General features: G+C 38.3%; 1 protein-coding gene across 1 annotated transcript in view; it reads left to right on the top strand.

The window, feature by feature from the left end:
• The window catches only part of CTNND2 (catenin delta 2), a 522107-nt gene that overhangs the window by 437337 nt on the left and 60347 nt on the right, over positions 1-24423 (top strand). Inside the window, exons 14-15 of the mRNA XM_041475907.1 lie at positions 2846-3019; positions 15046-15196. Of these exons, the coding sequence (XP_041331841.1) occupies positions 2846-3019; positions 15046-15196 (325 nt within the window). The remainder of the gene's footprint in view (positions 1-2845; positions 3020-15045; positions 15197-24423) is intronic.

The following is a 24423-nucleotide window of genomic DNA, read 5'->3' as shown; positions in this document are numbered from 1 at the left end:
CCCGATAGCTTTATAGCGTGACACCATGGGCTATGGAATGTCCCCTTGGTCAGCTGGAGTCAGCTGTCCTGGCTGTATTCCCTCCCAGCTCTGTGCATCCCCATTCTCCTCGCTGGTGGGGTGGGATGAGGAGCAGAAAAGGCTGTGTCGGTGTTACTCAGCTGTGACTAAAACATCCCTGGGTTATCAAGGCTGTTTCCAGCAGAAATTGAAAACATGGCCCCATACCAACTACTGTGAAGGTAATTACTCCAGGCAAAACCAGCACAGCGTGGTGAACAGTGACACCCTCCCTGTGCAGCCTCAGCTGCTCTGGGCACACACACCACATGTGAAGAGCACTGCAGGACATTTTCCACAGTCACTGAATTTCCTATGCTTTCACTGCACATGCATGTGTGGTACCAAAGATTTTCATCATTATTACATGGACTCTGAGGCATCACAGCATCTTGGGAAAACGGTTTTCCCTCACAGTTGGTGATAAATTAATGCAATCATGCTGAAAGTGAGTTGCAAGAAGGGCAGGGAAATGCAGTAATTTGTCTCTCTTTTTTTTGGTTTTTTTTTTTTTTAATGTTTTCTCATTACTGGGCAGAATGGCAAAACAACATTAAATATTAATTTATCTGCTAAATCATTTCTAGTGCTTTATATGTAACAGCACAGCATGAACATGTATATAGAGCTCTACTTACATCAGCTGATTTTCAGTACTCCTTGGGATCATACAAGTGTAAATAGCTGAGCATAAAAAAAAATCATACCCCCACATAGGCATATACCCCCTTATATGGGTAGATACATTTGATGCATTTCATGTGCTTTGTCCTTGATATAATATACCCTGTGCAAACAGTCTTTACCTGCATAATGCATAATTGGTGCAAGTTGGAATGACACAAGTGAAGACTTGAACTGGTGCCCTTGGACATCACAAGTCATTCATTAGTGGATTTACTAAGGTGCAAAACCTCAACCTGGTGTGAAGTCAGATTTGACCTGTAAGATATGTCTCTCATTTGTTTTCAAAAAAAGTTTGACAGTGTGAATGATTGAATTCTGAGACTTAAAATAAGAAGCAGGCTTTAATGTATTTTTTATGAGCTGAAAAGAACTCATTTCTAGCAAGGCTGGTGATTTATAAGGAGGATAAAGAAGAACGGAGTCCCATGCACTGAAAACAATCTATTGGTTTAAAGGCAGAAATGCATTAAAAATTTCAAAGACACAGCCCCATACTGGTGTCATTTGAAGGCATTGTTTCTCCAGGAGGCATTTGTCCTCTACTTTCTCAACCACCACTGGGCATTGGTATGCCAGTTCTTTTAATCTATGATAACATTTGTCCAGCGTAGTGAGTTTCACATCTGAGCTGCTTTTTGGTAACTGCTCATGTGTATGAAATGGTTCCTCTAGCTTTCCACTTTGGTGTTTGTTCTGATTTAATTTAGAAAAGAATAGCAGGTTTCATTCCTAAAGGTATTGATCACACAAAACCTTGTTGAAATTGGGTTAGTTGTTATTAGGGAAAACCTGATTGGTTGTCCCTTAAAATATACGTATTTTATTTTTAAAGTTAGTGTAAATAAAATTATGGTTGATACTCTGTGAAAACAAGAGGTTCTGGGTCTTTCCCAGTGCAAGTATTATTGTACACTCATAACTAGTTAAATTAACTGTTGCAGATTTAAACCAGGAGTTAATTTGACTTATGCTATCAGTTTAGTAGATGTTTAATGTTATACTACAGATTTTTTGTTTACATAGGCACAGTAACCTCTCACCCAAGGTACTAAAAGGTATACTTTTTATTCTATTACACAATGTGGACGTACCAGAAGTCTTAGAAAATATATTTCATTAAAAAGTTAAGGCTTATTCCTAACAGTTGCAGTAGTGTAATGAATTATTAAAATCTCTTTATCTGCACAAAACAAAACAAAATATACAATAAATATATAAGTAGATTTCCATTTAAAATTTTATTGAAAGTGCATTCCACATCTTACTTTTGTTTAAAAGGCAAAAAGAAAGTCTGTGTATTTTCCTTTGTGATGTTTCTTACGTAGGTGCAAGTGTTGTATGCTCCACTGGAGAGGAGAATCCCTGTCCTCCTGGAATAAAGTATTTATTTCTGGTAGGAGTGGGTTTTGTGCAGTAACCTACCAGTTGTTCAGGTTTAAATATCACACATTTTGGATATCAGACTTGGATTGTTTTTCATGGCAAAACTCTGCATGTGATGAGAGGAACAGCGTGTTTTGTGAGCGCTGGTTCTACCAATTGCACTGGAGTCTCAGACCACACAGCTGGCTGGCTGAATAATTCCTGCACTCCCATTGTGAGAAGCCAGAAGTTGTGCCATTGAAGAAGATTTGTCACTTCTGCCTTTCATGGGATGGAGGGCTCATGGCCTTGAATGATTTTGTTCTCCATAGTAGCATTTTGTGTTGTTTTTCCTCTCATGGGAAGAGAGAGAATGTGGAGAACTGAGAAGGATGTAAAAAGAACATCTCTTCTCCCCATGCAAGTTCTGGATTTGCCTCTTAAGATAACGTTCATTGGGCTTCTGTTCCCACACACAAAAAAATACATACTGTGAAAAGTGTTTTTGTGATGTCAGCTAGCTAAAACATTGGGATTTCACCCAATCTTATAGCTTGTCTATATGGAATGCTGAGTAGGAAATTTGGTCCCTCCATGAAGAATCACGTGATGTGCAAAAATTGAGAACATATGTTTATGGGCAGATGCCTTCACAGATGTTATAGTTTCAACTGAGGCAATTCTCAAATGTATTCCGCTGTTCCTTGCTGACAATCTGATTTGTGCTTTCCAACAGTGGGATGGCGTAGGACCTCTCCCAGACTGTGCAGAACCACCCAAAGGAATCCAGATGCTGTGGCACCCTTCAATAGTCAAACCCTACCTCACACTTCTTTCTGAGTGCTCAAATCCAGACACGCTGGAGGGGGCAGCAGGGGCACTGCAGAACTTGGCTGCTGGGAGTTGGAAGGTAGGAATATTAACCCAATACATATTTCCTCTTCAGTTCTGAAAGCACCCTACAGCTGACAGCAGGTTGGTGATATCAATGTATCTAATTGCTTCTGGTAGTGGGATAACCTTCTGTTCTCATAGAACTATCTGAAGTCAAATCTGAGATAGTATTTCAAATCCTAAGTAGTCTTATCATAGCAAATGTCAGCATACAGCAGCAAAGATCGCATCGGTCAAGTCAAGTATGAAAAATTGCTACTGAAAACCAATATCCAAATACGGAGAATGAGAAGAAGTAGTTCTTTATGAACCTGGGTTGACAGAGCCATGAAAAATGAACCAAAAATGCCACCAGTGGCAACCAAATGAAACCATGTTGTTTTGTCACTGCAGAAACTGGTTGACATTCTGTCCCTTAGGAAAAGGCAGGGCACGGCAGAGCAGGATATAAACGATATTGACACCAACGCAAGTAATCTTAGCATCTACTTTTTTTTTAAATAAGGCATTATTAAAATACATTCATAATATGATTAATTATATACAATGAGTGAGGAAATGTGCAATCAAGGCACTCTACTCCAGCTAATCTTATTTTTCAATTATATTCAAAAGCACCATTTTTCTTTTACATATTATTTGCAGTATGTCAAGTAAAAAATTTAAGAAAATGCTTGCAAATTTAGCACAGTTCAGTAAAATTCAACATTGAACTTTGTTTACTTTTTAGGGCAACTTTCCTGGTGGTAAACTGGTTTAATTGGGTGAAAGTACTAACTGTGTAATCCTATGGTGTAACTGTATTGCATTGATTTTAAATTAACTCTCAGCAGGAATTTTTCTCATTTAAAATGAAAACAGTCATGTACAGGGAAATGCACTGATCAAAGTTATGTCTCAGAAGGTATCCTGTTGGGTTTTAAGCAGTTGGGCATTCGTATGTGATATGTAAATACCAGTTTAATTAGGTATTCATTTTGAAATATTAGCACTGACACTAAGAAATTGTTTTCTTTTTCACATAAAGTTTTATTGGAAGTTGGGTTGGCACACTCACTAGCTCTTCCAAGTGATATTATGTTTTTGGGGTTTTTTTTATAATGGTGTTCCACTAGACTTATAATATGTGGTTGACTGTTGCATTCAGTGGCATGTAAAATGATTTAACAAAGTATCTTTTCAGTGATTTTTTGTCCTATGTAGCACTGTGCCTGAAAATCATTATGGTTTTATTATTCTCGTTTTGTAGACTGCTTCAGATGGTGTAATGCTGGCAGCAAAATGCAATAAATGTGTTCTATCCATCTGGGAATGGGTGTAGCCATGGTCCAGATGAGAAAACAACACATGCATGTTTGCCAGGACTAATAGAAGTGCTAAAATCCAAGTGGTGTCCCTTCTCCCAGTTCTAATAAATCTGTATACCTGTCATCCTTTACTTGGCAAAAGTGTACAGTGAGAGGAAGGGAGGGTCTGCAGAGCTCTTTGTCGAGTGCTGGCTTAGAAAAACTGGTTCTGGACTTTAATACTATCTGTGCTGATACCATGGGAAAAGCTGGGTTGTTCTCATATTGCTCTATTTTTCTAAAGATCCACCAATTCTATTACAAGGGATGTGCAGAGACACAATGAATATCCTTAATTTCACATGTCATACTAGCCATTTTTGTGAGGGGAGTAATCCTCTTTGGGGATTACATAAGCATTGATGTTTCCACCTTTTGACCTCTCCTTTCCGCTGCTGCAGTCCAGACATAAAATGACTGAAATAGAAGATAGAAAACTCTTAAAAGAAGAGGTTATTCCTAAGGGAGATTTTAATATTTTAGTTCCTCCAACAAATGGTAATTGTATAAAGAATGGAAATTTATTTTTTTTTACTTGAATTCTTTCATGAACTTTATGATTACTGAAACTCATAACTGAAAGAGAGAAGAGCAAACTGTATGAAGATAAACAATGTTGCTATTAATATTAATAGCAATAGCAGTTGTGGGCTTTTTCCAATTAGCATTATTTTAATGACAGAAGAATCACAGACTATATGAAGCACCCAGCCTAGCAGGTGTGCTCACACACTACTGAAGTTATAGTCTCTTCTGGAAAAAATACAATGCAGTTGATACAATTGCACAATTCTTTCTTAGCTGTTTCACCCTTTTGGTTCCTCTGGTACAAAGCTGTCTAATCCTCTTGGGTGGCCAAGAGGTAATATTTTTAACACAGGCAGTGCTTAGCCAGTGCTATTACAGAGAGAAAGTGAGCAGATAAAATGAAGCCTGAGTAATTTTTAAAAAATAAAAAGTTATGTAGGGGATTTAGATAAATGTCTACCACTAGAATTAACAGACGATATGTGTCTAAATCCCCTAGACTGCTTTGGAGAATTTCAGGCACAAAAAGAAAGCAGCAGTATGTAACTTTAAGGATTAATAGCTCAGAAAGGCTGAAAGTTTTCATTATTTCAGGGTGTATAGTTTCTCAGGGATACATACACATAAAATCAACACATGCACATGGTGAAACATAATCTGTAGGACAATTTTAGTACTGCTTCAGTTGCAGTACTAAATTCCTCTAAAGCCAAATACTAACATGAAAAAAAAGTGGGACATGCTTATATTTACAGACAATTCTTCTGTGTCAGAATGAAACGCTTAGGACTAAAGTCTTGACATATATTACTCATCTGCAGAGTAAAACTTGGGAATTTATTATAATGACTAATGAAATATTTGGTCAGTGCAGTTATTGTTACAGCAAGCACAGTCTGTACCAGAAAAAGGAGCATCTTGGTGGCAAATACATTAAGAGATCTAAATGAAGATTTATTAATAAATCAGGATACTGATTTTGAGGTATGAGAAAGAATATTTTCAATGTTAAAATTTAATCTGGCATAATTTATGACTGCGTATCTTGACTTCGCTGTATATTCTAGTTTTGAAAAAGATTGACAGCTTATATACAAAGCAGAACTCATTTTGGAAGAGACTGTTTCAGATAAACACAGACATTTGTTCATCTCACTGTTCTGCATCAAGATGTCATCACTTAAGGAGGACACTGGTATTGGAATCTGAAGGAGAAGAGCCATCTTTGTCACGGAAAATTACATGCATATCCGCACAGAGATATCTTTTTTTGTTCTTGTGCTTGCTTGATGCATCTATGAAAGATAGGATCGGCCCTCCTGGTGTAATATCTATGGAGACAGCCAATGTGTAAGTCTTTTGGAAAGACTGGACAAATTAACATTTTCCACATCGCTGCCAGGCTATCACACTGCCTAAGGTCCAACTGCTGCCTTGCACAACGATGTGTGACACCAGCCAGGGGTCACTGCGTGTCCCGCTCCTGGCAGGGCTGGTGGCTGCCAGTAATACACACTCCAAGCACAGTGCAGCACTGGGGCAGTTTGTCAGCCCTGGATCTGCACCCACCTACCGCCTTCTGATGAGCTCAGCTGCTACATGGGACTGGAAGGGTTGCTGTTTTAGAGAAGTCATTGCTTCCCAAAACATTTTATCCCATCAGATCATAACCACGGTAGTTCCATGATATCCTGAACATCCCGCAGGCACAAGGAGCAACACGTGAAAAGTGTGGCCATTGGGTTAGGCTTTGCTTCCTCTTATTGCCTCTCTAAGTTGTTTTTTTTTTTTTTTTCAAATAATAGGCTTTTTTTAATTATACTTGATGTGAATTTGAATATTAAAGCTGCTTAGAAATATGAAATAATAAAAGTAGGGAAAGACTTTCCTCATCAATCTTAGCTGGAGTTTTCCCTGAACAAATAAGATTTGAGACATGCCTTTGGAAGCAGTGCAAACTCTTGATTTCCCATTAGGTATTAACTTTCACTGGGAGCTCTGTTATTTTTCTTTGCCACTTAATTTGTGTTTAACCAAATTTGTGCAAAAATGTAGAATAAGTAAAAAGGAGACTTTCTGACTCTCTCAGCTCTATTCTGAAGACAATTGCCTGCTTATTAAGAAATCTCTCCCGTTATAACTCTTCAAACCAGAAGTTCTTTCTGCAACCTCATATATTTTTTTTTATTTTAATGCCTTGTATTGAAAAAATTACATGGTTTAAAATTACAAGAGTGATCCTGTAAAAGATTATCTTTTTATATGTAGTCTGGCATTAGTACTCCTCCTCAGATGGTAAAAATAAAAGTGGCAAGTTCTTTTTAGTTTTCACCTTGGTCAACTGGCTATTAACACATTATATCTCCTGAGCCTGTAAAAAGTTATATGCAAAATGTCCTCGAGTTAACAGTGTCAAGCATCCAAGGTTACGTCCCTTCTGAATAAAATTACCCTCTCAGGAAGAAAGGAAATATTAGGATTACTGTGTCTGTGTGTATGTATCTGACAGCTGAATTTGGGTTGATATCAGTTTATCTGCCAGACATTCTTCCAATATTGCAAGACCTGTTGCTCTGAACTCATAGAATCACAAAAGAGCTCAGGTTGGCAGGGAGCTCTGTAGGTCATCTGGTCCAACCCCCTGCTTAAGCAAGGCCACCTAGAGGCAGTTGCCTGGGACCATGTTCAGATGTTTTCCTGAATGTCTTCAAGACTGGAGACTTTACGAGCTCTCTGGGCAACCTGTGCTAGTGTTCAGTCCCCCTCACATGTGAAGAAGCAATTCCTGCTGTTCTGCAAAAGTGCTGTGTTTCAGTTGTTGCCCATTGCCTCTGGCCCTACATTACCTGTGCTATTACGTGCAGTTGGCAGTGCAGTGTTGTCACCACAAGTGGCATTTCCCTAGTTTTGCCAAACCATTAAAAATAAATTCTTCATTTGTATGATCCTTTAAAAAAAATACTATCATGACTTACATAGGCAAGACCTGTCTTTTAAAACCAGGAAAAAAGATTTACTATATTTCTTCTGGCTTACATTGGAACAGATAGCACACCTGCTCTGGGCCTTGCTTAGTCCCTTCTGTGCACCCAGTCTTCTGTCTCAGTTCCTTTACAGGCTTTATGAACTCCCTCATCTGCTTTAATGAGAGGATGGCCAACTTCCTTTTCCACACTATTGCTGATACAGGCCAGGATGCTCTTGGCCTTCTTGGCCACCTGGGCACACGCTAGATCATGTTCAGCACTGCCAAGAAGCACCCCCAGGTTCTTTTTTACTGGGCTGCTTTCCAGCCACTCTGTCCCCAGCCTGTGGCACTGCCTAGGGTTGTGATCCAAGGACAAGATGCATTAGGTACCTCAGCCTTTTCCTCATCCCCTGTCACTGTGTTTCTCCCCGCATCCAATAAAGGATTGAGATTCTCCTTAGCCTTCTTTTTGTTGGTGCTGTATTTATGGAAACATTTTTATTGTCTTTTACAGCAGTAGCCAGACTAAGTTCTAGCTGGACTTTGGCCCTTCTGATTTTCTCCTTGACGTCTCAGAACATCCATGTAGTCCTCCTGTACTCTCTTCTTCTGAAGGACAGAGAAAAACTCTGTTCAATTTTTCCTGAGCTCCAGCTTTGTTCAGCCAGGCTGCTGCTTTTCCCCACTGGCTCATCTTTTAACCTACAGGGATGACTTGTTCCTCTCAGCAACTGGAACAAGCTTTTAAGATTTCCTACTTGAACAATGTCTAGCCTTCCTGGACTTCTTTGCCCTTCAGTACTGTCTCCCAAGGTACTCTGTGTCCCCTGTCACTGTGTTTCTCCCCGCATCCAATAAAGGATTGAGATTCTCCTTAGCCTTCTTTTTGTTGGTGCTGTATTTATGGAAACATTTTTATTGTCTTTTACAGCAGTAGCCAGACTAAGTTCTAGCTGGACTTTGGCCCTTCTGATTTTCTCCTTGACGTCTCAGAACATCCATGTAGTCCTCCTGTACTCTCTTCTTCTGAAGGACAGAGAAAAACTCTGTTCAATTTTTCCTGAGCTCCAGCTTTGTTCAGCCAGGCTGCTGCTTTTCCCCACTGGCTCATCTTTTAACCTACAGGGATGACTTGTTCCTCTCAGCAACTGGAACAAGCTTTTAAGATTTCCTACTTGAACAATGTCTAGCCTTCCTGGACTTCTTTGCCCTTCAGTACTGTCTCCCAAGGTACTCTGTGAACCAATCTCCCTCACAGCCCAGAGTTTGTCCTCTGCAAGTCCAAGGTAGCAGTTCCGCTGAGCCTCCTCCTTTCTTATCCTTTGTAATGTGAGGAGCAAGTGCTGCTCTGTTGAGGTTAGTATCAGTCTCATGAAATTATCGCATTCCTATCTTTCTATCACCTCTCCTTTCTGTTCCATGTTTGATCATGCTCAGCAGGGAATGAGGAGCTCTTTGGTTAGACTGCTGAATGTCCCTGCCTTTGATCCCTAATATACAGGTACAATACCCATGTGAATGGTGTTTATGGGTCATTGGCCTGATCTCTTGAGATAGGCTAGATGCTATCTCAGTCTTTGTTCCTTAGACAAGCAACGGCATTATTTTTTTAATTCCGTGCAAGGGAAATCTGACTCTCATAGGAGCAAGAGCTCCATTAAGTAAATTATTAGATAAGGAAACGGAAAACATAAAAGGGACCATTTTAGACACAAGGTCAGTGCAGCTGCTTCAAAGAGTAGTATGAGAAAGAGTTTCAAGCTCCTTACAATTCAGACTCTTGAAGATAATGAGTAATTATTTTTTAAAGCAGCAGACATCTAGGTTATCAATCTTCTCTTATCAGGCAAGGACATACTGTGGGTTCCTTGCCAGACTTTTCTGATTACTCTAGTTATTTATGTATTAACCCTTCAAAGTTTCATCAGGCTATTCCAGGAGAAAGTTTTCTTGGATTGCAGTGAAAAGTCTTTCATTTTCTCCAAAATAGTAGTATTATGAATCTTTATGTGATAGGATGCAGAAGACCACTTACAACATACTACGTAATCAACAAAGTTAGTTTTTTTAATAACCAATGCTTTATTCTGTCAGGAATTCTTACCTGGGTAGAAACACCTCATAAATGAGGCAGCATCAATTGTTAAAGGGAGATGTATTGGCTCTAGTGGACAGAAGACAAAATTGAAGGGACAGGACGGTATTTAAAAAGCAAGACCTGCTGCTGCAAACACTTATATCACAGACATCAGGAGGAAATTGCATGGCCATCTCTATGTGGAATGGGAGCACAGTAGTTCATAGTGGCTTCTTGTTCAAGGTAATGCCTTACTATAAGCAGTTTTCTTCCCATGAGATGTGTCACTTTTGTCCCAAATCTTTTCTTTGTTAATTATATTGATTACAATATTTGGAAAACTGATAGTAAAAGTTCTCAGATCATTTTGGAAACACAATACCTACTTGTACTGGAGAACCAAGAATGAGGTGGGAGGGCAGTTCCTTATCAGTTTTGCCTTCCTGTTTAAGATAACTTCTGTTAACACTGTTTTATTTTTGTCTCATTTATTTATTAACTTTGTATCTTTACCCACTGTATCTTTTTTCTTTTCTCTTTAAGCTTGACTAAGGTTGTGGAGCAAGAGAAGAGCAACCAGTTAATACTTTCCTCTCGTCCCAGCACAAAGATATAGAGGACTTGCTGGTAGTATACCAGATAGGATAATTTCTGAGAACAGAACACTGCAATCAGGGGGCAGAAAGTCCTTGGGAAGTCTCTTTCTGCTCTCTTCAGAAACTGCAGAAAGTTAACCAAGATTTCAGAGCTTTGCTCTCTGTCAGGTTCATGTGACTTCTTAGGGATCCCAATAGAGTTAATTGGTTAAAGTACATCTGTAATTTTTAAATTTAAAAAAATTTTTTTTTTGATAAGTATATTACATTGAGTCTGATCAGACAGAGAGGAACATTCATCTTTAATTATTCATTGATTTTTGATTATTCAACATGCAGTTCTCTTTCATGGTCTGCTATTTTACTACTGTTAGCATGGACTCTTTCTAAGCCTTTCCTAGCAGACCTCAAGTCTCTCTAATCTTCCTGGTGCTCTAGTTTGCTGAGTAATTTAGTTTGCTATGTCATGCCTGCTCCCCTGATTTAGCTTTCATGTTGTAGTTTACGTCTGAGTAGTTCTCTTTAGTATTCAGTAACTCAGTAGTCATTGGATCACAGTGTTGAACTGTACCAGTACAGTCCAAATTCTAGTCAAAGCTGAAGTAAGGGATGAAATATTCTGCAGATACTTCGGGAGCACTGATGTCAATGGCAGGAAAGTGAATCTGTTCAAAATGTCAAGTGTATACAGTTGCTGTATTTCTTGCATTTTGTGGGGGGAATTTATTTTGGTAGTTTTCTTCTTTCTCATTTTGTGATGGAAATTTCTTCATTGTTCAGTTTGATCTCCTGTGTTGCTGCTTCATAGGAAAATAAAGAAAACCATATGAAACACCAAAAGGAGTTAAGTGAATAAGTGGTTTTAATTTTTCTGAAAAATATAAATTAGTTTTATCTAGAGTAATTACTCTTTTCTTGAGTTTCAGCCTAATATAATCTTAAATCCCTAGAGGCATTCACTTGTGCAGATGGTATCTGACAAACAAAAAAATAATTTGCAGGTTTACTCTATTTTTCTACCTAATTACTGTGATGAAAATAAAAAGGGAGCTACTAATGAAAGCGGACATAGAGCTCTACTGTGTACTTTCAAAGTGATGTGTAGTAGTTATGCCCCCCAAATTCTATTATTGGTGAAGTGTATTCATGCACAGACTCGGGCTCCTGTGCCTGTCTCTGATAATTTAGCATCAGTCTGATGCAACAAAAATGATTTTATTTTATTTTTCTAGCTGCTTGTTCCCGCTGAAGTGTTTGCTGTTCCCACAGGAACGCTTTTGCTTTACAAACTGAACAGCTATTTGATCGTTAACACTGCCATTGATTTGTGCAGTAACAGGATGATTAAGCATATTAGCAGAGTGCCTCATTTACTTACTGATAGGCAACAAACCCTTTGTCCTTTTTCTTTTTTATGATTTTTCATCTCTTCACTTTTATACTTCACTGAGCTCGTATCAGCAGTTGACCCCCAATGTGGAAATGCAGGCACCACACGATGGCTTTAGGCAAATGGAAGGATCATCAGTGTACACGAGGCTGAATCAATTTCTCCATTCTCTGCAAGAATGAAATAGCCTTTTGAGGCACCTCAATTTGAGCTTTCCTAAAATCCGCATAGTGCAGCGTAATTGCTTGCAGAGGCTTGTCCTAATTGGCAGCTTAAGGAAAGAGAACCAGACAGTTCATACCACTTTCCACATGGAAAGTTCTCTAGAGACCCTTGAAACAATTAAAAACATTTCTCTCTTTCTGCCTAAGGTTCATGACTTGAAACAGCAGATAAAATGATAGCAAATCACACATTGAGGAGTCTGTGAACTTTTCCCAAAGTGGATGACATCCTCTGGAAAAAGACAGCTTGGGAAGGAGAGGAGTACGCAGGGGAGAGGAGAGGTTTAGTACATGACTTTTCTGTAGTCCTCCTCCCATTGATTTATATATGTATGTGTGCATATGTGCATGTGTAAAACAATATCTGGATCTTTCCCATGTGAAAGCTTTGGAGCTCTATTTTTTACTGTTGTAATCAAATTAACTGGTTCATTACAGATCCTGAAGGCTTGCATGTCATTTATTTAGTAAGGAGGTTTATATTTTCTCTTTTTTTTCATACTGAGTTATTTCAGTGTTTCTCCTACAATGTCTCCTACTCTCCCTAGGCTTAAAAGCAAAACATTCCCTAATTTGTTCCTCTTAAACTTTTGGGTTGGAATGAGTAATGAAAATACTACATCCCAAGAAGTCTGTTGTAAACCTGGCTTTATGAAACAAGTGCTTATGTTTTCTCTTGGTAGGTGGCTAAAAGAAAAAATCAAAGAAAACTGTTTACTGAGGTTTTAATATGGAGGTTTTTAAAATATAGTGAATAATCTAAAGGATTATTTTTTATTCTCCTTGTATTGAATAGACATAGATAAGTTTTTTTTTCCCTCAAAACAAACACCCCCACTGGTTCCCCATGTAGCCCATCCTGGAGATGTTACATCTGTGGTGTACTTCTGCAATAAACAACAGCATCTTTCAGAATACTCTCAGCTAGTCTGAACTCTCACCTCAACCAGACAGGCTCACTTCTTTCTCAAAATATTCCCACTGCTATCTTGAACACTCACGCTGGCAGTCACCTTGTAATCACAGCAGACAAAACAGATGCTTCCCCTGTGAGAGATGTACAAAATACAGCATTTTTTAAGTGCAAGGAGGTGTTGCTCATTTCCCAGCTGCAGGTGAGAATGAATCTACCTGGCAGGTAAATACATATTTATTAAGCCAGGAAGGTTAGAAATACCAGTTCGTTATTTCCATAACATCCTTTATATTTAATATCCCATTAAAATTAATGTATATGAAAGAAACTTTTTCACTTTAATAGGAAGTATTTTTCAAAATACTTCCTATTAAACTCATTGATCCTTAAGATCTGTTTTAGTTTTTTTAGTTTTTTATCTGATGATCATCCTATACACTGGTTCTGGAGAAGAAACTGGAGGAGAGAACACAGAATAAGATTAACAAAGACTCCTGCTGTCATTTTTCTCCCCTAAGCTGTTTCCTTTGCAGCGCAAAATGTCAGGACATTTATGTTTTAGATACATTATTATACTCAGGGATGCTGAGAACCCCTTGTCCAACATAACTGATGAGATAGCTTATCATAACCATTATCACTTTCATCTTCAGCAAAGTCCAGCCAACTGGCTTTGTTATGCATAGTTACTAGAGAGAATAATTAATTAAAAAATACTCTTTAAATTCTATTTTGTTTTCTTTTTTCCCAGTTTCCCCTGATCATATCACCTGGAATGAATTTGCACTACAGACATTGCAGCACTGTAGTTCTTGTCTATCTCCACATCTACTGTTTTTATCATAAATACATATTCTGGGTTTTGCTATTCAGGGCATATATCTTCTATAAATAGGTGCTTTTAAAGTGAGCTCTTCAGCTGTGGTAAGTAGAGGCCATATGCAGGGGTTAAGCATGGTCTGCTGACAGTGAATGTGCTAACCATTTTTTTTTTTTTTTTTTACTCTGCCTGGCTGTGGAGTAATGCTATTGCAATGTAATTATTCTTTGCAGTGGGATGTCTTTGTCAAAAGAGAAGAGCCATCTAGATCTTTCACCCCTTTATGGGGTGGGAGCCCCAAGTTCCCTGGATGGATCTCCTACTCACAGCACACTGCACAGATCCATTGTTCACTGGCATGATAACCTTTAGAGCTCCTGAAGGGTTTTTAGAAGTAAACAACTCCATTCATCATTTCTGCTGTCAAATGAAAAGGATGTTTACATGAGAACATACTGCTCGCTTTGATACAAAGACAAGGCCATGCCAGTGGTGCCATGACCAGCTGTCAAGTGGGAGATGCCTACAGGCTTCTCTGATAGAATCAGCCACTGGGTTTGTCCTGCAGCCTCGTGATTCCTGCAGCCAGGCACAGCACAGGCACACACTGCCCTCAGGTCAGCTCTTGAGGGAATGGCTAACACTTCAATGTACAATAGTATTCCAGTTAGGATCAATATAGTTATCCTCACTTTTCCTTCTGAACAAGTTAACAAACACAAGAGAAATTATAATAGTGTTTTCATGTTTGTAGACTGAATCATTCTTATGGTAACAACAAAGAATACTCAGACCTCTTGAACTTGCATTGTAATACAAATACATATTTTGTAAAATAAATATTGTTAGTTTAACAGTAAACAAGCATCATTAGATGTTGCATACAAAACGCTGGTGAAGAGTAAGTTTTCTGCAGACTTGGGCCATGAAAATGTAACCAGGTGTGCTGAGAGAGAAGTCAATTCATCATTTAATTTCTCTGTCCCCATAAAAAAAAAGAGTGCTGATTACCAAATCAAGTGGTTGCCTAGCATCATCAATGCAATTATTTCCACTCCTTTGAATTTTGCATCCAGATGCTTCTGTTAGCCCTTACTCTGCTGTGAGCTCAGATGCCTCACTGCCTGTGGTGGATTCCTCACTTTGTTCCCTCTCTCTCTCCCCTGTGTGTTCGCAGTGGTCAGTGTACATCCGCGCTGCCGTCCGCAAAGAGAAAGGATTGCCCATCCTGGTGGAGCTGCTCCGGATAGACAATGACCGGGTGGTGTGTGCAGTTGCTACAGCTTTACGAAACATGGCCTTAGATGTCAGAAATAAAGAGTTAATAGGTATGTTCTTTCCAAACAGTCTATATATATTGTGGGTTTGGGGATTTTTTTTTTCCAGTTTGTAGCAGAATGAGCGCAATGAAAATTATTCTCACATTTCTAGAACAATTTCTTTAATTCTTTCTCTAGTGTGTCATATTCAGATTTTATGGGACAGCTTGCTAGCATATATCAAGGAATTGTTAAATTAATTAAACATTATGCAATGTTTCTTGATCTCTCAGGCTGTAATCTCTGTAAGAAAAGCAATGGCTTTGTTCTACTTTAGCATTTCATTCTTAGGCTGGCAGTAGTGCTTCCATCTTCCAGATCAAGGATCCAAGCAGAGTATCCCCTCCTGATCCTCAGATTATCTATTGCAAGTAATTTTGGAGTCATGAAGTAACAAGTCATAAAAATTTTAAGAAGGTTACAGGAATTTACTGGACAGATTAGTAGCTCCAGCAAGAGAACTGGGAGACTCTTGCTTCTATTCACAAACAAATACACTGTTAAGGAAAAGGACAAGAATTCATTTAAATCAATATTGCCCCTGAATTCTGATTGTACAGGAAGCACACATCTAGGGGTTTTATTTTGTTCAGGCTTTTGGTGGGGTTGTTTAGCTGAAATTCATCCAAACACTGTGGGTCATTGAGCTTTTATTTTCATATTCTGTCTTTGAAAAATAATCACTTCCTTGATTTTTAACTATTTCAACAATCATAACCAAATTATTTCTACTTTTGTACATTAAGAGCTTATTTTCGGTTAATTTTCCTAACTTGTTGATTTGTTATCATTACAGCATATTTCTTCTCTGCTTTTAATTACAGAATTATATAAATCGATACTATGGTCATAATGTTTATTATTTGCATCCAGTGCTATCTTAGGGTTAATGCTTCTTTACAGCATTGCTCTGCAAGTTGTTAAAACAAGGCAGTCACTCCTCTCATATTGGGAGGAGTCTTATTGTACTAATGTTCCCGGATCTGCAAATTTCATTTAGAAATGTAACACTATACATTTAGAATTGAGCTGTTTTACTCTGGTGTGCCATTCAAAATACTGGTAAAATTATGGACAGTAAATTTGCACAACCTCGGCATTTTAGTATTTTATGAAATTCTTAAATAACACATCATAAAAGCAAAGATAAAAATAGATAAAAGGTAAAAAATGTGGGAAGAGTCTGTTGAATATAATAACCTAATGTGTTTATTTATGTAGCCAGCTAATAATAACTGTAGAGTGCTGCTCTGCTTTATGTTATTTGTAGGGTTATTCTGAGATATTGTACTTCATAATTGCAATAGTAATTTGCTGCAGCTTAAAAACAGTCCAAACATGCCAATATGACAGGGGAGTTATGATTATAATCCTTGAACCATTTCAGCTGTGATCTTTGTATGTTCATTTCTTTGGCTTTCATCATTGAACTTCAAAGAAACAGTAATAGCGGTCATTACTGCTCTTGTTCTCTAGTATTTCTTAGCAAATAGGGCCTATCATAGAGCTGGTTTTTAGAAAGGCTAAACATCAGCAATGGTCAAGGATTTCAACTCATGTTGTAGTCCATCCATTTTTGTGATATTGCATTTCCGTGTATTGTATATGTATTGCAGGATGCCTTAGCTGTTGTTATGCAAAGGAAGCCTCAAAAGGAGCTTGTGCTTTGTCAGGGTAGTTCCTCAAGCACCCTCCTGCCTAGGCAAAGTCAACATGCTATTTGTCTTTTCTCTTTCTGATTTTTGTTAGTGCATCAAGTTCTTGTGGTGACACACTCTTCCTCACAAGCTGGAATTTTCCCCGTAAAATGACCTTTCCTAAAGGAGAATTTTCCAACTGTATATAGAGTAAAGTTACCTAGCTAGAAATGAGTTGGTTGGGGGGTTTTTAATGCCTTTATAAAGCTTTCTTTTCAGTGGTGGTGTCATTCCATTCCCAGCTGACATTTTTTTACTGAAATGTGCCAGAGAATGATATATTTAATTCTGCTGCTGCCAAGCAGCCCATAAATCAGTGTTGAGGAACGTGGAAAATATATTAGAAAGCTTGCTAAAATCCAGACTCACCTGTACTGTGCTACAAAACAAACAGAAAGACCCTTTTCTCAGTGGCTAGAAGTTTCATACTAGACTTTATTGAATTGACCAATCCGTTTTGTTTTTCACACAGATCTATCAGCTATGATGTTATATTGCTACAGGTTGGTGAGAGGCTTCTCTTGTAATTAATCTGAGCCATCCCCATAGCAACATTTTCTTTATTTATTTTGAGATTTTCTTCCTGGGTTCCATTTCAGGCATGCTCCATGTCTTTAAAAGGATGTTCTCCTTTCTCTTTCTTCATTGCTTTTGCATTGTGCCGTGTGTCCCTTGGCCGAGACAGCAGATATATTCATCCTCCTCCTTCCCAAAATTCAACTGCACTCAAAAACATGATAAATCTGTCCTGCTTAGTACCGCAACACCCAGTTTTCTCTCCTTGAACACACTGCCCAGGTGCATTCCTGGTCACAGGTTAGACTACATTAATTTTCTCTTGACTTCCAGGACCCTTGTTTGCATAAAATAGTACACAGTCTTTGTTGCTTCCCAAGAGAGCACCCAAGGGTGTTTCTCAGCCTTTTCTCTCTCCCCGCTGAGGGAAAGATCCACTACTGGTATTGCCTGTTTTGTTCTTCCTTAGTTTCACTGATCTAGGCTGCACAGCATCCCTGTGTCCCTCTGGTACCACATTTTTCCACTTCTATTCATGTGCTCAGCGTTTTGGAAGGCTTCTTTTCCTTCCTTGAAGCAGGTTCTGTCTCTACTAAACTTCTCCATAGGTCCATTAGCTTCTCCCCCCACCCACAGTAGATGTCACTGAGCTGACAAAAATCACTTTTATTTGCTTTTGACTGTTCACTCAGGCAGAAGAAAATCACTTTTGTCCCACAAGTCCTCTGAAAGCTATGTTGGTGACCTTTGTGCAGTTATGTCATTCCCATGTTCTTTCCCTCTTCTTCATCTGTCCCTTTCTCTTAAAAAAAAAAAAAAAAGGTGAGTAAGGGAAAGTATAATAACAAACCCACCATTCTATGTTCCTGAGAACTATACTGGTGCCTTAGCTTGAGGATATGACATTGTTCTCTTTCTGCTGGGAATGCAGTTTATAACTTGAGGATTACCTGCAGACCTCTTGCTTCTGGCAGTGCCGGTCAGGCCAGCTCCTCACACCAAAGCTGTCCCACTGTCTTCCCTACAGTGAGTGCACCTACAGACTTCCATTTTCTAAAGCCACATTTTGTTGGCATGGTATCAGAAATTGCTAACTCAGTATGTTTCTTTTCTTTAATTAGAAGGAGCTTGGATCAGCTGGATGGGTCAGAAAGGCTTGAAAGTAAAACCATCTCCTGTAAACATCATCTTTACAGGATGAATTGTTTCCTTGCAGTCTGCCCCAGCAACCTTCAGTGGCTTTCTGGTTCAAACACCTTCCACACAGTACTCTGGACTTTGAGGGAACTTTCTGTGCGTTACCTGAGCCTGCGCTGTACACTTGTGTCCTCAGGAGTCTCCCAGCCAGCACTGGTGCAGCAGCCTCCCTTCTCTACCCACTCTGCATGTGAGAAGGTTTCCAAATCAGGATTCCCCATTCAGTCCTGGGAAACAAGCCAGCTTCATCTTTCTTTTATCTGAAAGACAGACAGCATTTTCCTCTCTACTGCTATCCACAACCTCTTTAACAAAAGAGATTATGCATTGTACAGTTAATTGAAAAACGATGTGACTTGTTATTCTGCCTAAACAGGGAGGTACAGACTATTCCTGTCTGAAATTTTTGGAGGATGACTAACCCCAAAATTTGAGTTTTCCTTGTTCCTGTAAACGGCATTTACATTTTATTTTAAATGGCAATTAACTGTGGTATTTTAAAGTGCAATAGGTGGTCTTTCAAACAAGTTACGCTGATTTTTCTAGCTATCCCAAATGAGAAATTTGTCGCTATTCATGTACTGCAAAATATGTACAATATGGGATTTTTCCTCTTGAAGGAAAGTTTGGAATTTGTATTATTACTGTTCAGTGGTAAGTCCACAGAGTACGGGCTTTGGAGAGAAAGGAGGTAAAACGTATAAAACTTCAATGCACAGTTTTCTGCTTTAAGTCTTTCTGCAACTTTCATTTTATCCTGACAGTGGTTTCTAATGCCATTCTGGCTCAGTGTTGATTAAGAGGAATATTGTAATAGTAATTGAAAAAACCATTCTTTCTCTTGCCCTCTTGGTCTGCACTTTTGCAGTTAAATAAAATATTTTTTTCCCTTTTTTAGAGACTGGTAGTATTTTAATCCCTTGGGAAAAAAGAGGACAGTTCCACTTAAAAGTTTTTGTTGACTTCTTGTACGGTGTAGAAAACAAGTCCTTGCATATCTATGCCCTTAAAATGTTTAGAGAATCCAGGTGTCTCTTCAGGGCTCTAGATTCTACAGAGTTTCGTGGGATAAGTTGAAGTGTTGTAATAATTAAAATTTTCTTCTTGTGGCATCGTTGTAAAAGCTTAATTCAGATAAGTAAAGGTAGTGGTATGATTTGTTCTGCCTTCACAAGGTTTTGAATTAGGTTTCGAAACAGGGCCTGTAGCAAGGGTCATTTTTAAATAATCATTCCTGAGTTAGGGGCTGTGTGTCAGTACTGAATTATCCTCTTTTCACTGTTTGTCAGTGATGCAGTTATACATGCAAAATTCAACAATAGCACATCAATTAAATTATTACCTAATGGGTGCTGGAAACTGCTTACTTTTGCTAGGTGTCTAGAAGTTCATTGTCCAAGATAAGATACCTGTATTGGATGCCCTTATAGGTGACTGAGAGACTCACAGAAAGTGATTTATTTTGTCTAAAACGTGTTAAGATGGAAGTTACCCCGTATTGCCATATCACTGTTGTTTAGTGATGAAAACCATCTAAGAAGTGTTTAAATTGTCAGTGTATGTCTTTTGATCTCATAGCAATGTGAGTCTGTTTGGGTGCTTGGTGTTTGTTTCAAAGTTTTGCTGCTAAACTTCAGAAAGTTTGACTGAATGATATATCAGGAGTTCACAACTCTAATGAATTGTTAGATTTGCAGAATAATTCATGTTCAAAGAAGCCTCAGAGGGTCACCTTGCCTAATTTTACACTCAAAAAAAGGTCAGATATGTTATTTCAAAGTGTGATATCAAAGTTTGGAAAGATTGCTTTTCAGCTGTGAGGCTGAAGATGCATCAGAATCAAGTATTTGCATTCTCAAAGCAGAACATGGCTCTTCTGGTGTGTTAACAGCTACACGGGGTCCTCCTATCTTAAAGCATGGTTGCATTCTCTTTCAGAATTAGTAATAAATCCAAGAGTTTTGTAGTTACAAGAACAACAGCCAAGTCCTAGTAATGTACATTGATGGGGAATGTGGGGATGTGCTGGGAGATGATTAAATCAAATATGCAGCTTTCATCCCCCTTAAGAGTGCCTACATGCAGCTTTCTCTTATTTTTAGATGTGAGCATTTCTGAATTTCTCACACATGCATCTACTGACAGTGAGAGACACTGGTTTTTTTAATTGAATTTTTAATTGACATATAAAGTATCTTAGTCACTGGAATGTTAAATTAACATAAATTCACAATGCAGAAGATTCCAGAGAGCACTAATCAGGCATTTGTTCAGAAGAAGGTGAAGACATAATATATCCTGCAATTTTTAAATTTGTGTCAGTTTTTATTGCACTTCATTTTTAGTGCTTGATAGTTGAGCTGGGCAAAACAGTAAACAGATACCTGAATGAGAACAGGCTGTCATCAAGAAGTTAAGGATGTTGATTTACAAAATTAAACATATTGTCATACATTAATAACTGTTGCTCCTTACCCTTCATCAGTGAAAAGAAAGATACTATTTAAGTTAGTAAAGGAGTAATTAAACCATGATGTTTTATAGCACCTGTATAGCAACATCTGGATTCCCTGGTTTCTAGTGTTGTATAAATAAGTTAGCTGAGAATTTAACCTGATAAATGTTTAAATGTTCAGTACTTTTTCCACTGCGGTGTAAAAGCCTTGTGTCAAGGAGATGTTGACTCTTCATGTGCCTTAGCTACTTGCATGTTGCTTTTTGCTCTATGTTTCCTCAAATACATTTGCGACAAGCAGACCTGGTAGTTACAGAGGTTAGAAAAGGTTTTCAACCTCAGTCATTTCTTATTAAATAACACTCTCATGTGAAGAGATTTAGGAGGAAAACTAGCATTGGTAAAACTGAATTCTTTTTTTTAGTATCAAATTCAAGATCAAGCACTTTCAGAATTATATCAGCTCTTCTACATCTGAACTTTCCTATTGCCTAAGTACACCTGTCTGGATTTGGAGGGATTTTTCTCATCCATGAAATATCTGAGAAAAATGGTGTTTCAGGCAGTCAGCTGGGCTTCTGAACAGTAGAAAGAAAATGGCATGAACACCTCTAGGTCTCATTCTAAGGTCCCACTTATCTCTATCACATAAAATGTTTGATCTTACAGTCTAATGGGTCCTGTGTGAGAACCTAGAGAAGTGGCCAGAGACTCAGCGGCCAACTTTTGTGTAACTGAAGATAGGGAAGCAGTATCCCATCAGAAGTTGTTCTTGTAATACAGACTAAGCACTGTCCTGCTCCCCTTTAATTAGGTCAACAGGCCCGGCAAGGGCAAATAATGAAAAAGCTCTACAGTTTTTCATTGTCACCCAAAACAGCAGAAATAACTGCGTCAGGTTCAAATCTAGGATAATGGGGGATAGTCCTTCCACAGATCTGTTTTTCCTTGTAATGCCAAGTCAGAGAATCATTTCATCTCTGTCATGATAAGGTCAAGATTCACAAATTGTAACCACAACCTAGCCATAGGTCAGCTGTTCCTTCTAGTAGAATAAACTGTGGGGAAATGCCTGTAGAATGCCTGTATTTCTATTTTAAGTGCTGTAATCAAGAAAATCATCTTCAGAATTGCGCCATGACAGCTTCTGTAGATGATGATGGTAATGTTAAATGATGCCATATAGTGCTTTAAGGTTTATAAACCTAGAAGTTTTTGTTATAGGTTTTATCGTTTTGTATTCACATTCGGCATTACTTAAGATTGAATTCTGTGTGCAAGTCATAAAAGTTGCAAAATCTGGTAAGGTGGCCCAAGAAAGCTGAGATTAATTGTGACTGCCAAAAGCACCACCACCTCCAAAACCAGCTGAGGGATGTGTCTTTTCACTTCACTGGTGTGCATTTCACACACAAGAAAGTGCCCTGACCTGCACCTTACATTTTGTTTGAGATAAACAATTTCTGTTCATTTCTGTTCTCCTGCACAAGGTAACAAGCAATTAAACTGTAACTGCATCTGCTTTTCTCACTCAGAAGATTGACGTTTCAAACAATTTAATATTAATTTTCATCTCTGTTTCTCAGTATGTTCATGCTGAGAAGTGCCACTTACCTTTTGAAAATTTGGAGTTCTGATCTAGAAAGTGCGTATAATTTAGTCACATGAAGTGTACAAAGGTAGAAATGCAAATTTCAGAAACTGTCAAAGTAATTTTAAAAGCACTTTTAAATCCATGAGAATGGAAAAGCAGTTTTGAAAATCCAAATTTCATGACAGCCTTACAATAACAGATAAATGTATCAAAACATGTTTCCAGCCTATTCTGTATGAACTTCAATTGATGAAACAGCGAGCTACTTTTATTCTCTGTAAGATTCAAAATAATGTTTTCCCATGAAATACATATCACCTTAAGTGACTTTTAAATGATAGAAGTGACATATATGGCATTTTTTACTAAAAGCACTTTTCTTTGAAGAAATTCAAATTCCCATTCATGACACATGTCAGTGCAAGAGAATAGAAGATGGCAGAAATTAGCATTTGATGAAGCAATGTCGTTTTCTTCTCACGTGTTAAGACCCTGAGAATGGGTCTGGGGCACTGTAGTTTCAAAAGATGTTGAAGGTGGATCTGAGAAATTTAAACCAGTAAGAAAAGCAAGGGTGAATATGTATTGATTAAATTTAAACTTCCTATAGATGGCTTTCATTTATATGAACAGTAATTTTCTCTGTGCATCTACATCCTTGCACTCTCTAAATTAGTGCAGTTGTTCCTGCAAGACCTCATTCAATGCTAGTTACCAAGTTAGATGTTGACAGGTGAAGTGGGCAGTACACAATGTCCCTCTCACCTCATGTGGCTTTTGAGAGATTCTTCCACTTCTATTTTTGTGTCCCCAAAGTTGTTTTCTTCATGTTTTAGAGTGCTTGAAATGGAAAAATGTTAAGGACAAAACCTGAACACCATTCACAAAGGTAACACTGGTAGAAAATTCTTATTGTGGGACCTAAGCTATGTCCTTGCACAGGAGGACTAATTGTAGGCCAACACAGAAATAAAATACCTGCAAATATGCAACTCATATGTTTGTCATCATCTGTTAGATTAAAAAATGCACCATAGAAAGTCTCATTTTCACTGGATAAAAATGTGGTTGTCGGGGTTTAGAAATGGTATTCTTTAATTTAATGCTCCCACTAAAGTGGAAAAGCACAAGCTGCTTCCCTGTCCCCATCCCCTCCAGTGAGAGACAAATGGCAGACATACCAAGCTGAGATAAGAACAATTTACTGGAAACCACTATGAGATAAGAGGACGGACAGTAACAGGAACAGCAACAAAGTTGATAACAAAAAGATACAGAATTGATACAAAAAGAGGATGTCTTACAGGCAAAAATTGCTCTCCAACCAGGACAGTGAACAACACAGCGGACAGACTGTCCATGTCCATGCTTTCTTTTTCCCTCAAGCCTGACAGTGATAGTGTCCAATAGCTCCAGGCTCTGCCCCATCACAGCCACTGCAGAAAATTAACTCTGTCCTTGACTGAAACTAGGACAATGCAAAGGTAGAACATACCGGAGAGTTAGTGTTCAAAGAATGCAGGATCAGGAAAGACTGTGAATGTCTAGATTCTTACAACTGGCATTTTAACTAAATCTCAGTGCAGTTAATTTGAATTTAGTTATTCTTTCTGTTCCTGATCATTAGGTGCTTACCCAATATTATTGGTTCTTAGCACTTTTGTTGGGTTATATACACTCTGTGCCAAAATAGCCGTGGACATGTGTTGGTTTAGTCTTTGATGGATATAAAAAAGGCAATCAGTCACAATACTTGTTGGTTTCTGCATGTCATCTT

This window comes from Pyrgilauda ruficollis, unplaced genomic scaffold, assembly GCF_017590135.1.
Source record: "Pyrgilauda ruficollis isolate IOZ18807 unplaced genomic scaffold, ASM1759013v1 scaffold37, whole genome shotgun sequence".
NCBI classification, from domain to species: Eukaryota; Metazoa; Chordata; class Aves; order Passeriformes; family Passeridae; genus Pyrgilauda; species Pyrgilauda ruficollis.
The sequence above is the reverse complement of the archived record's forward strand: the minus strand, read 5'-3'. Positions and strand labels throughout refer to the sequence as shown.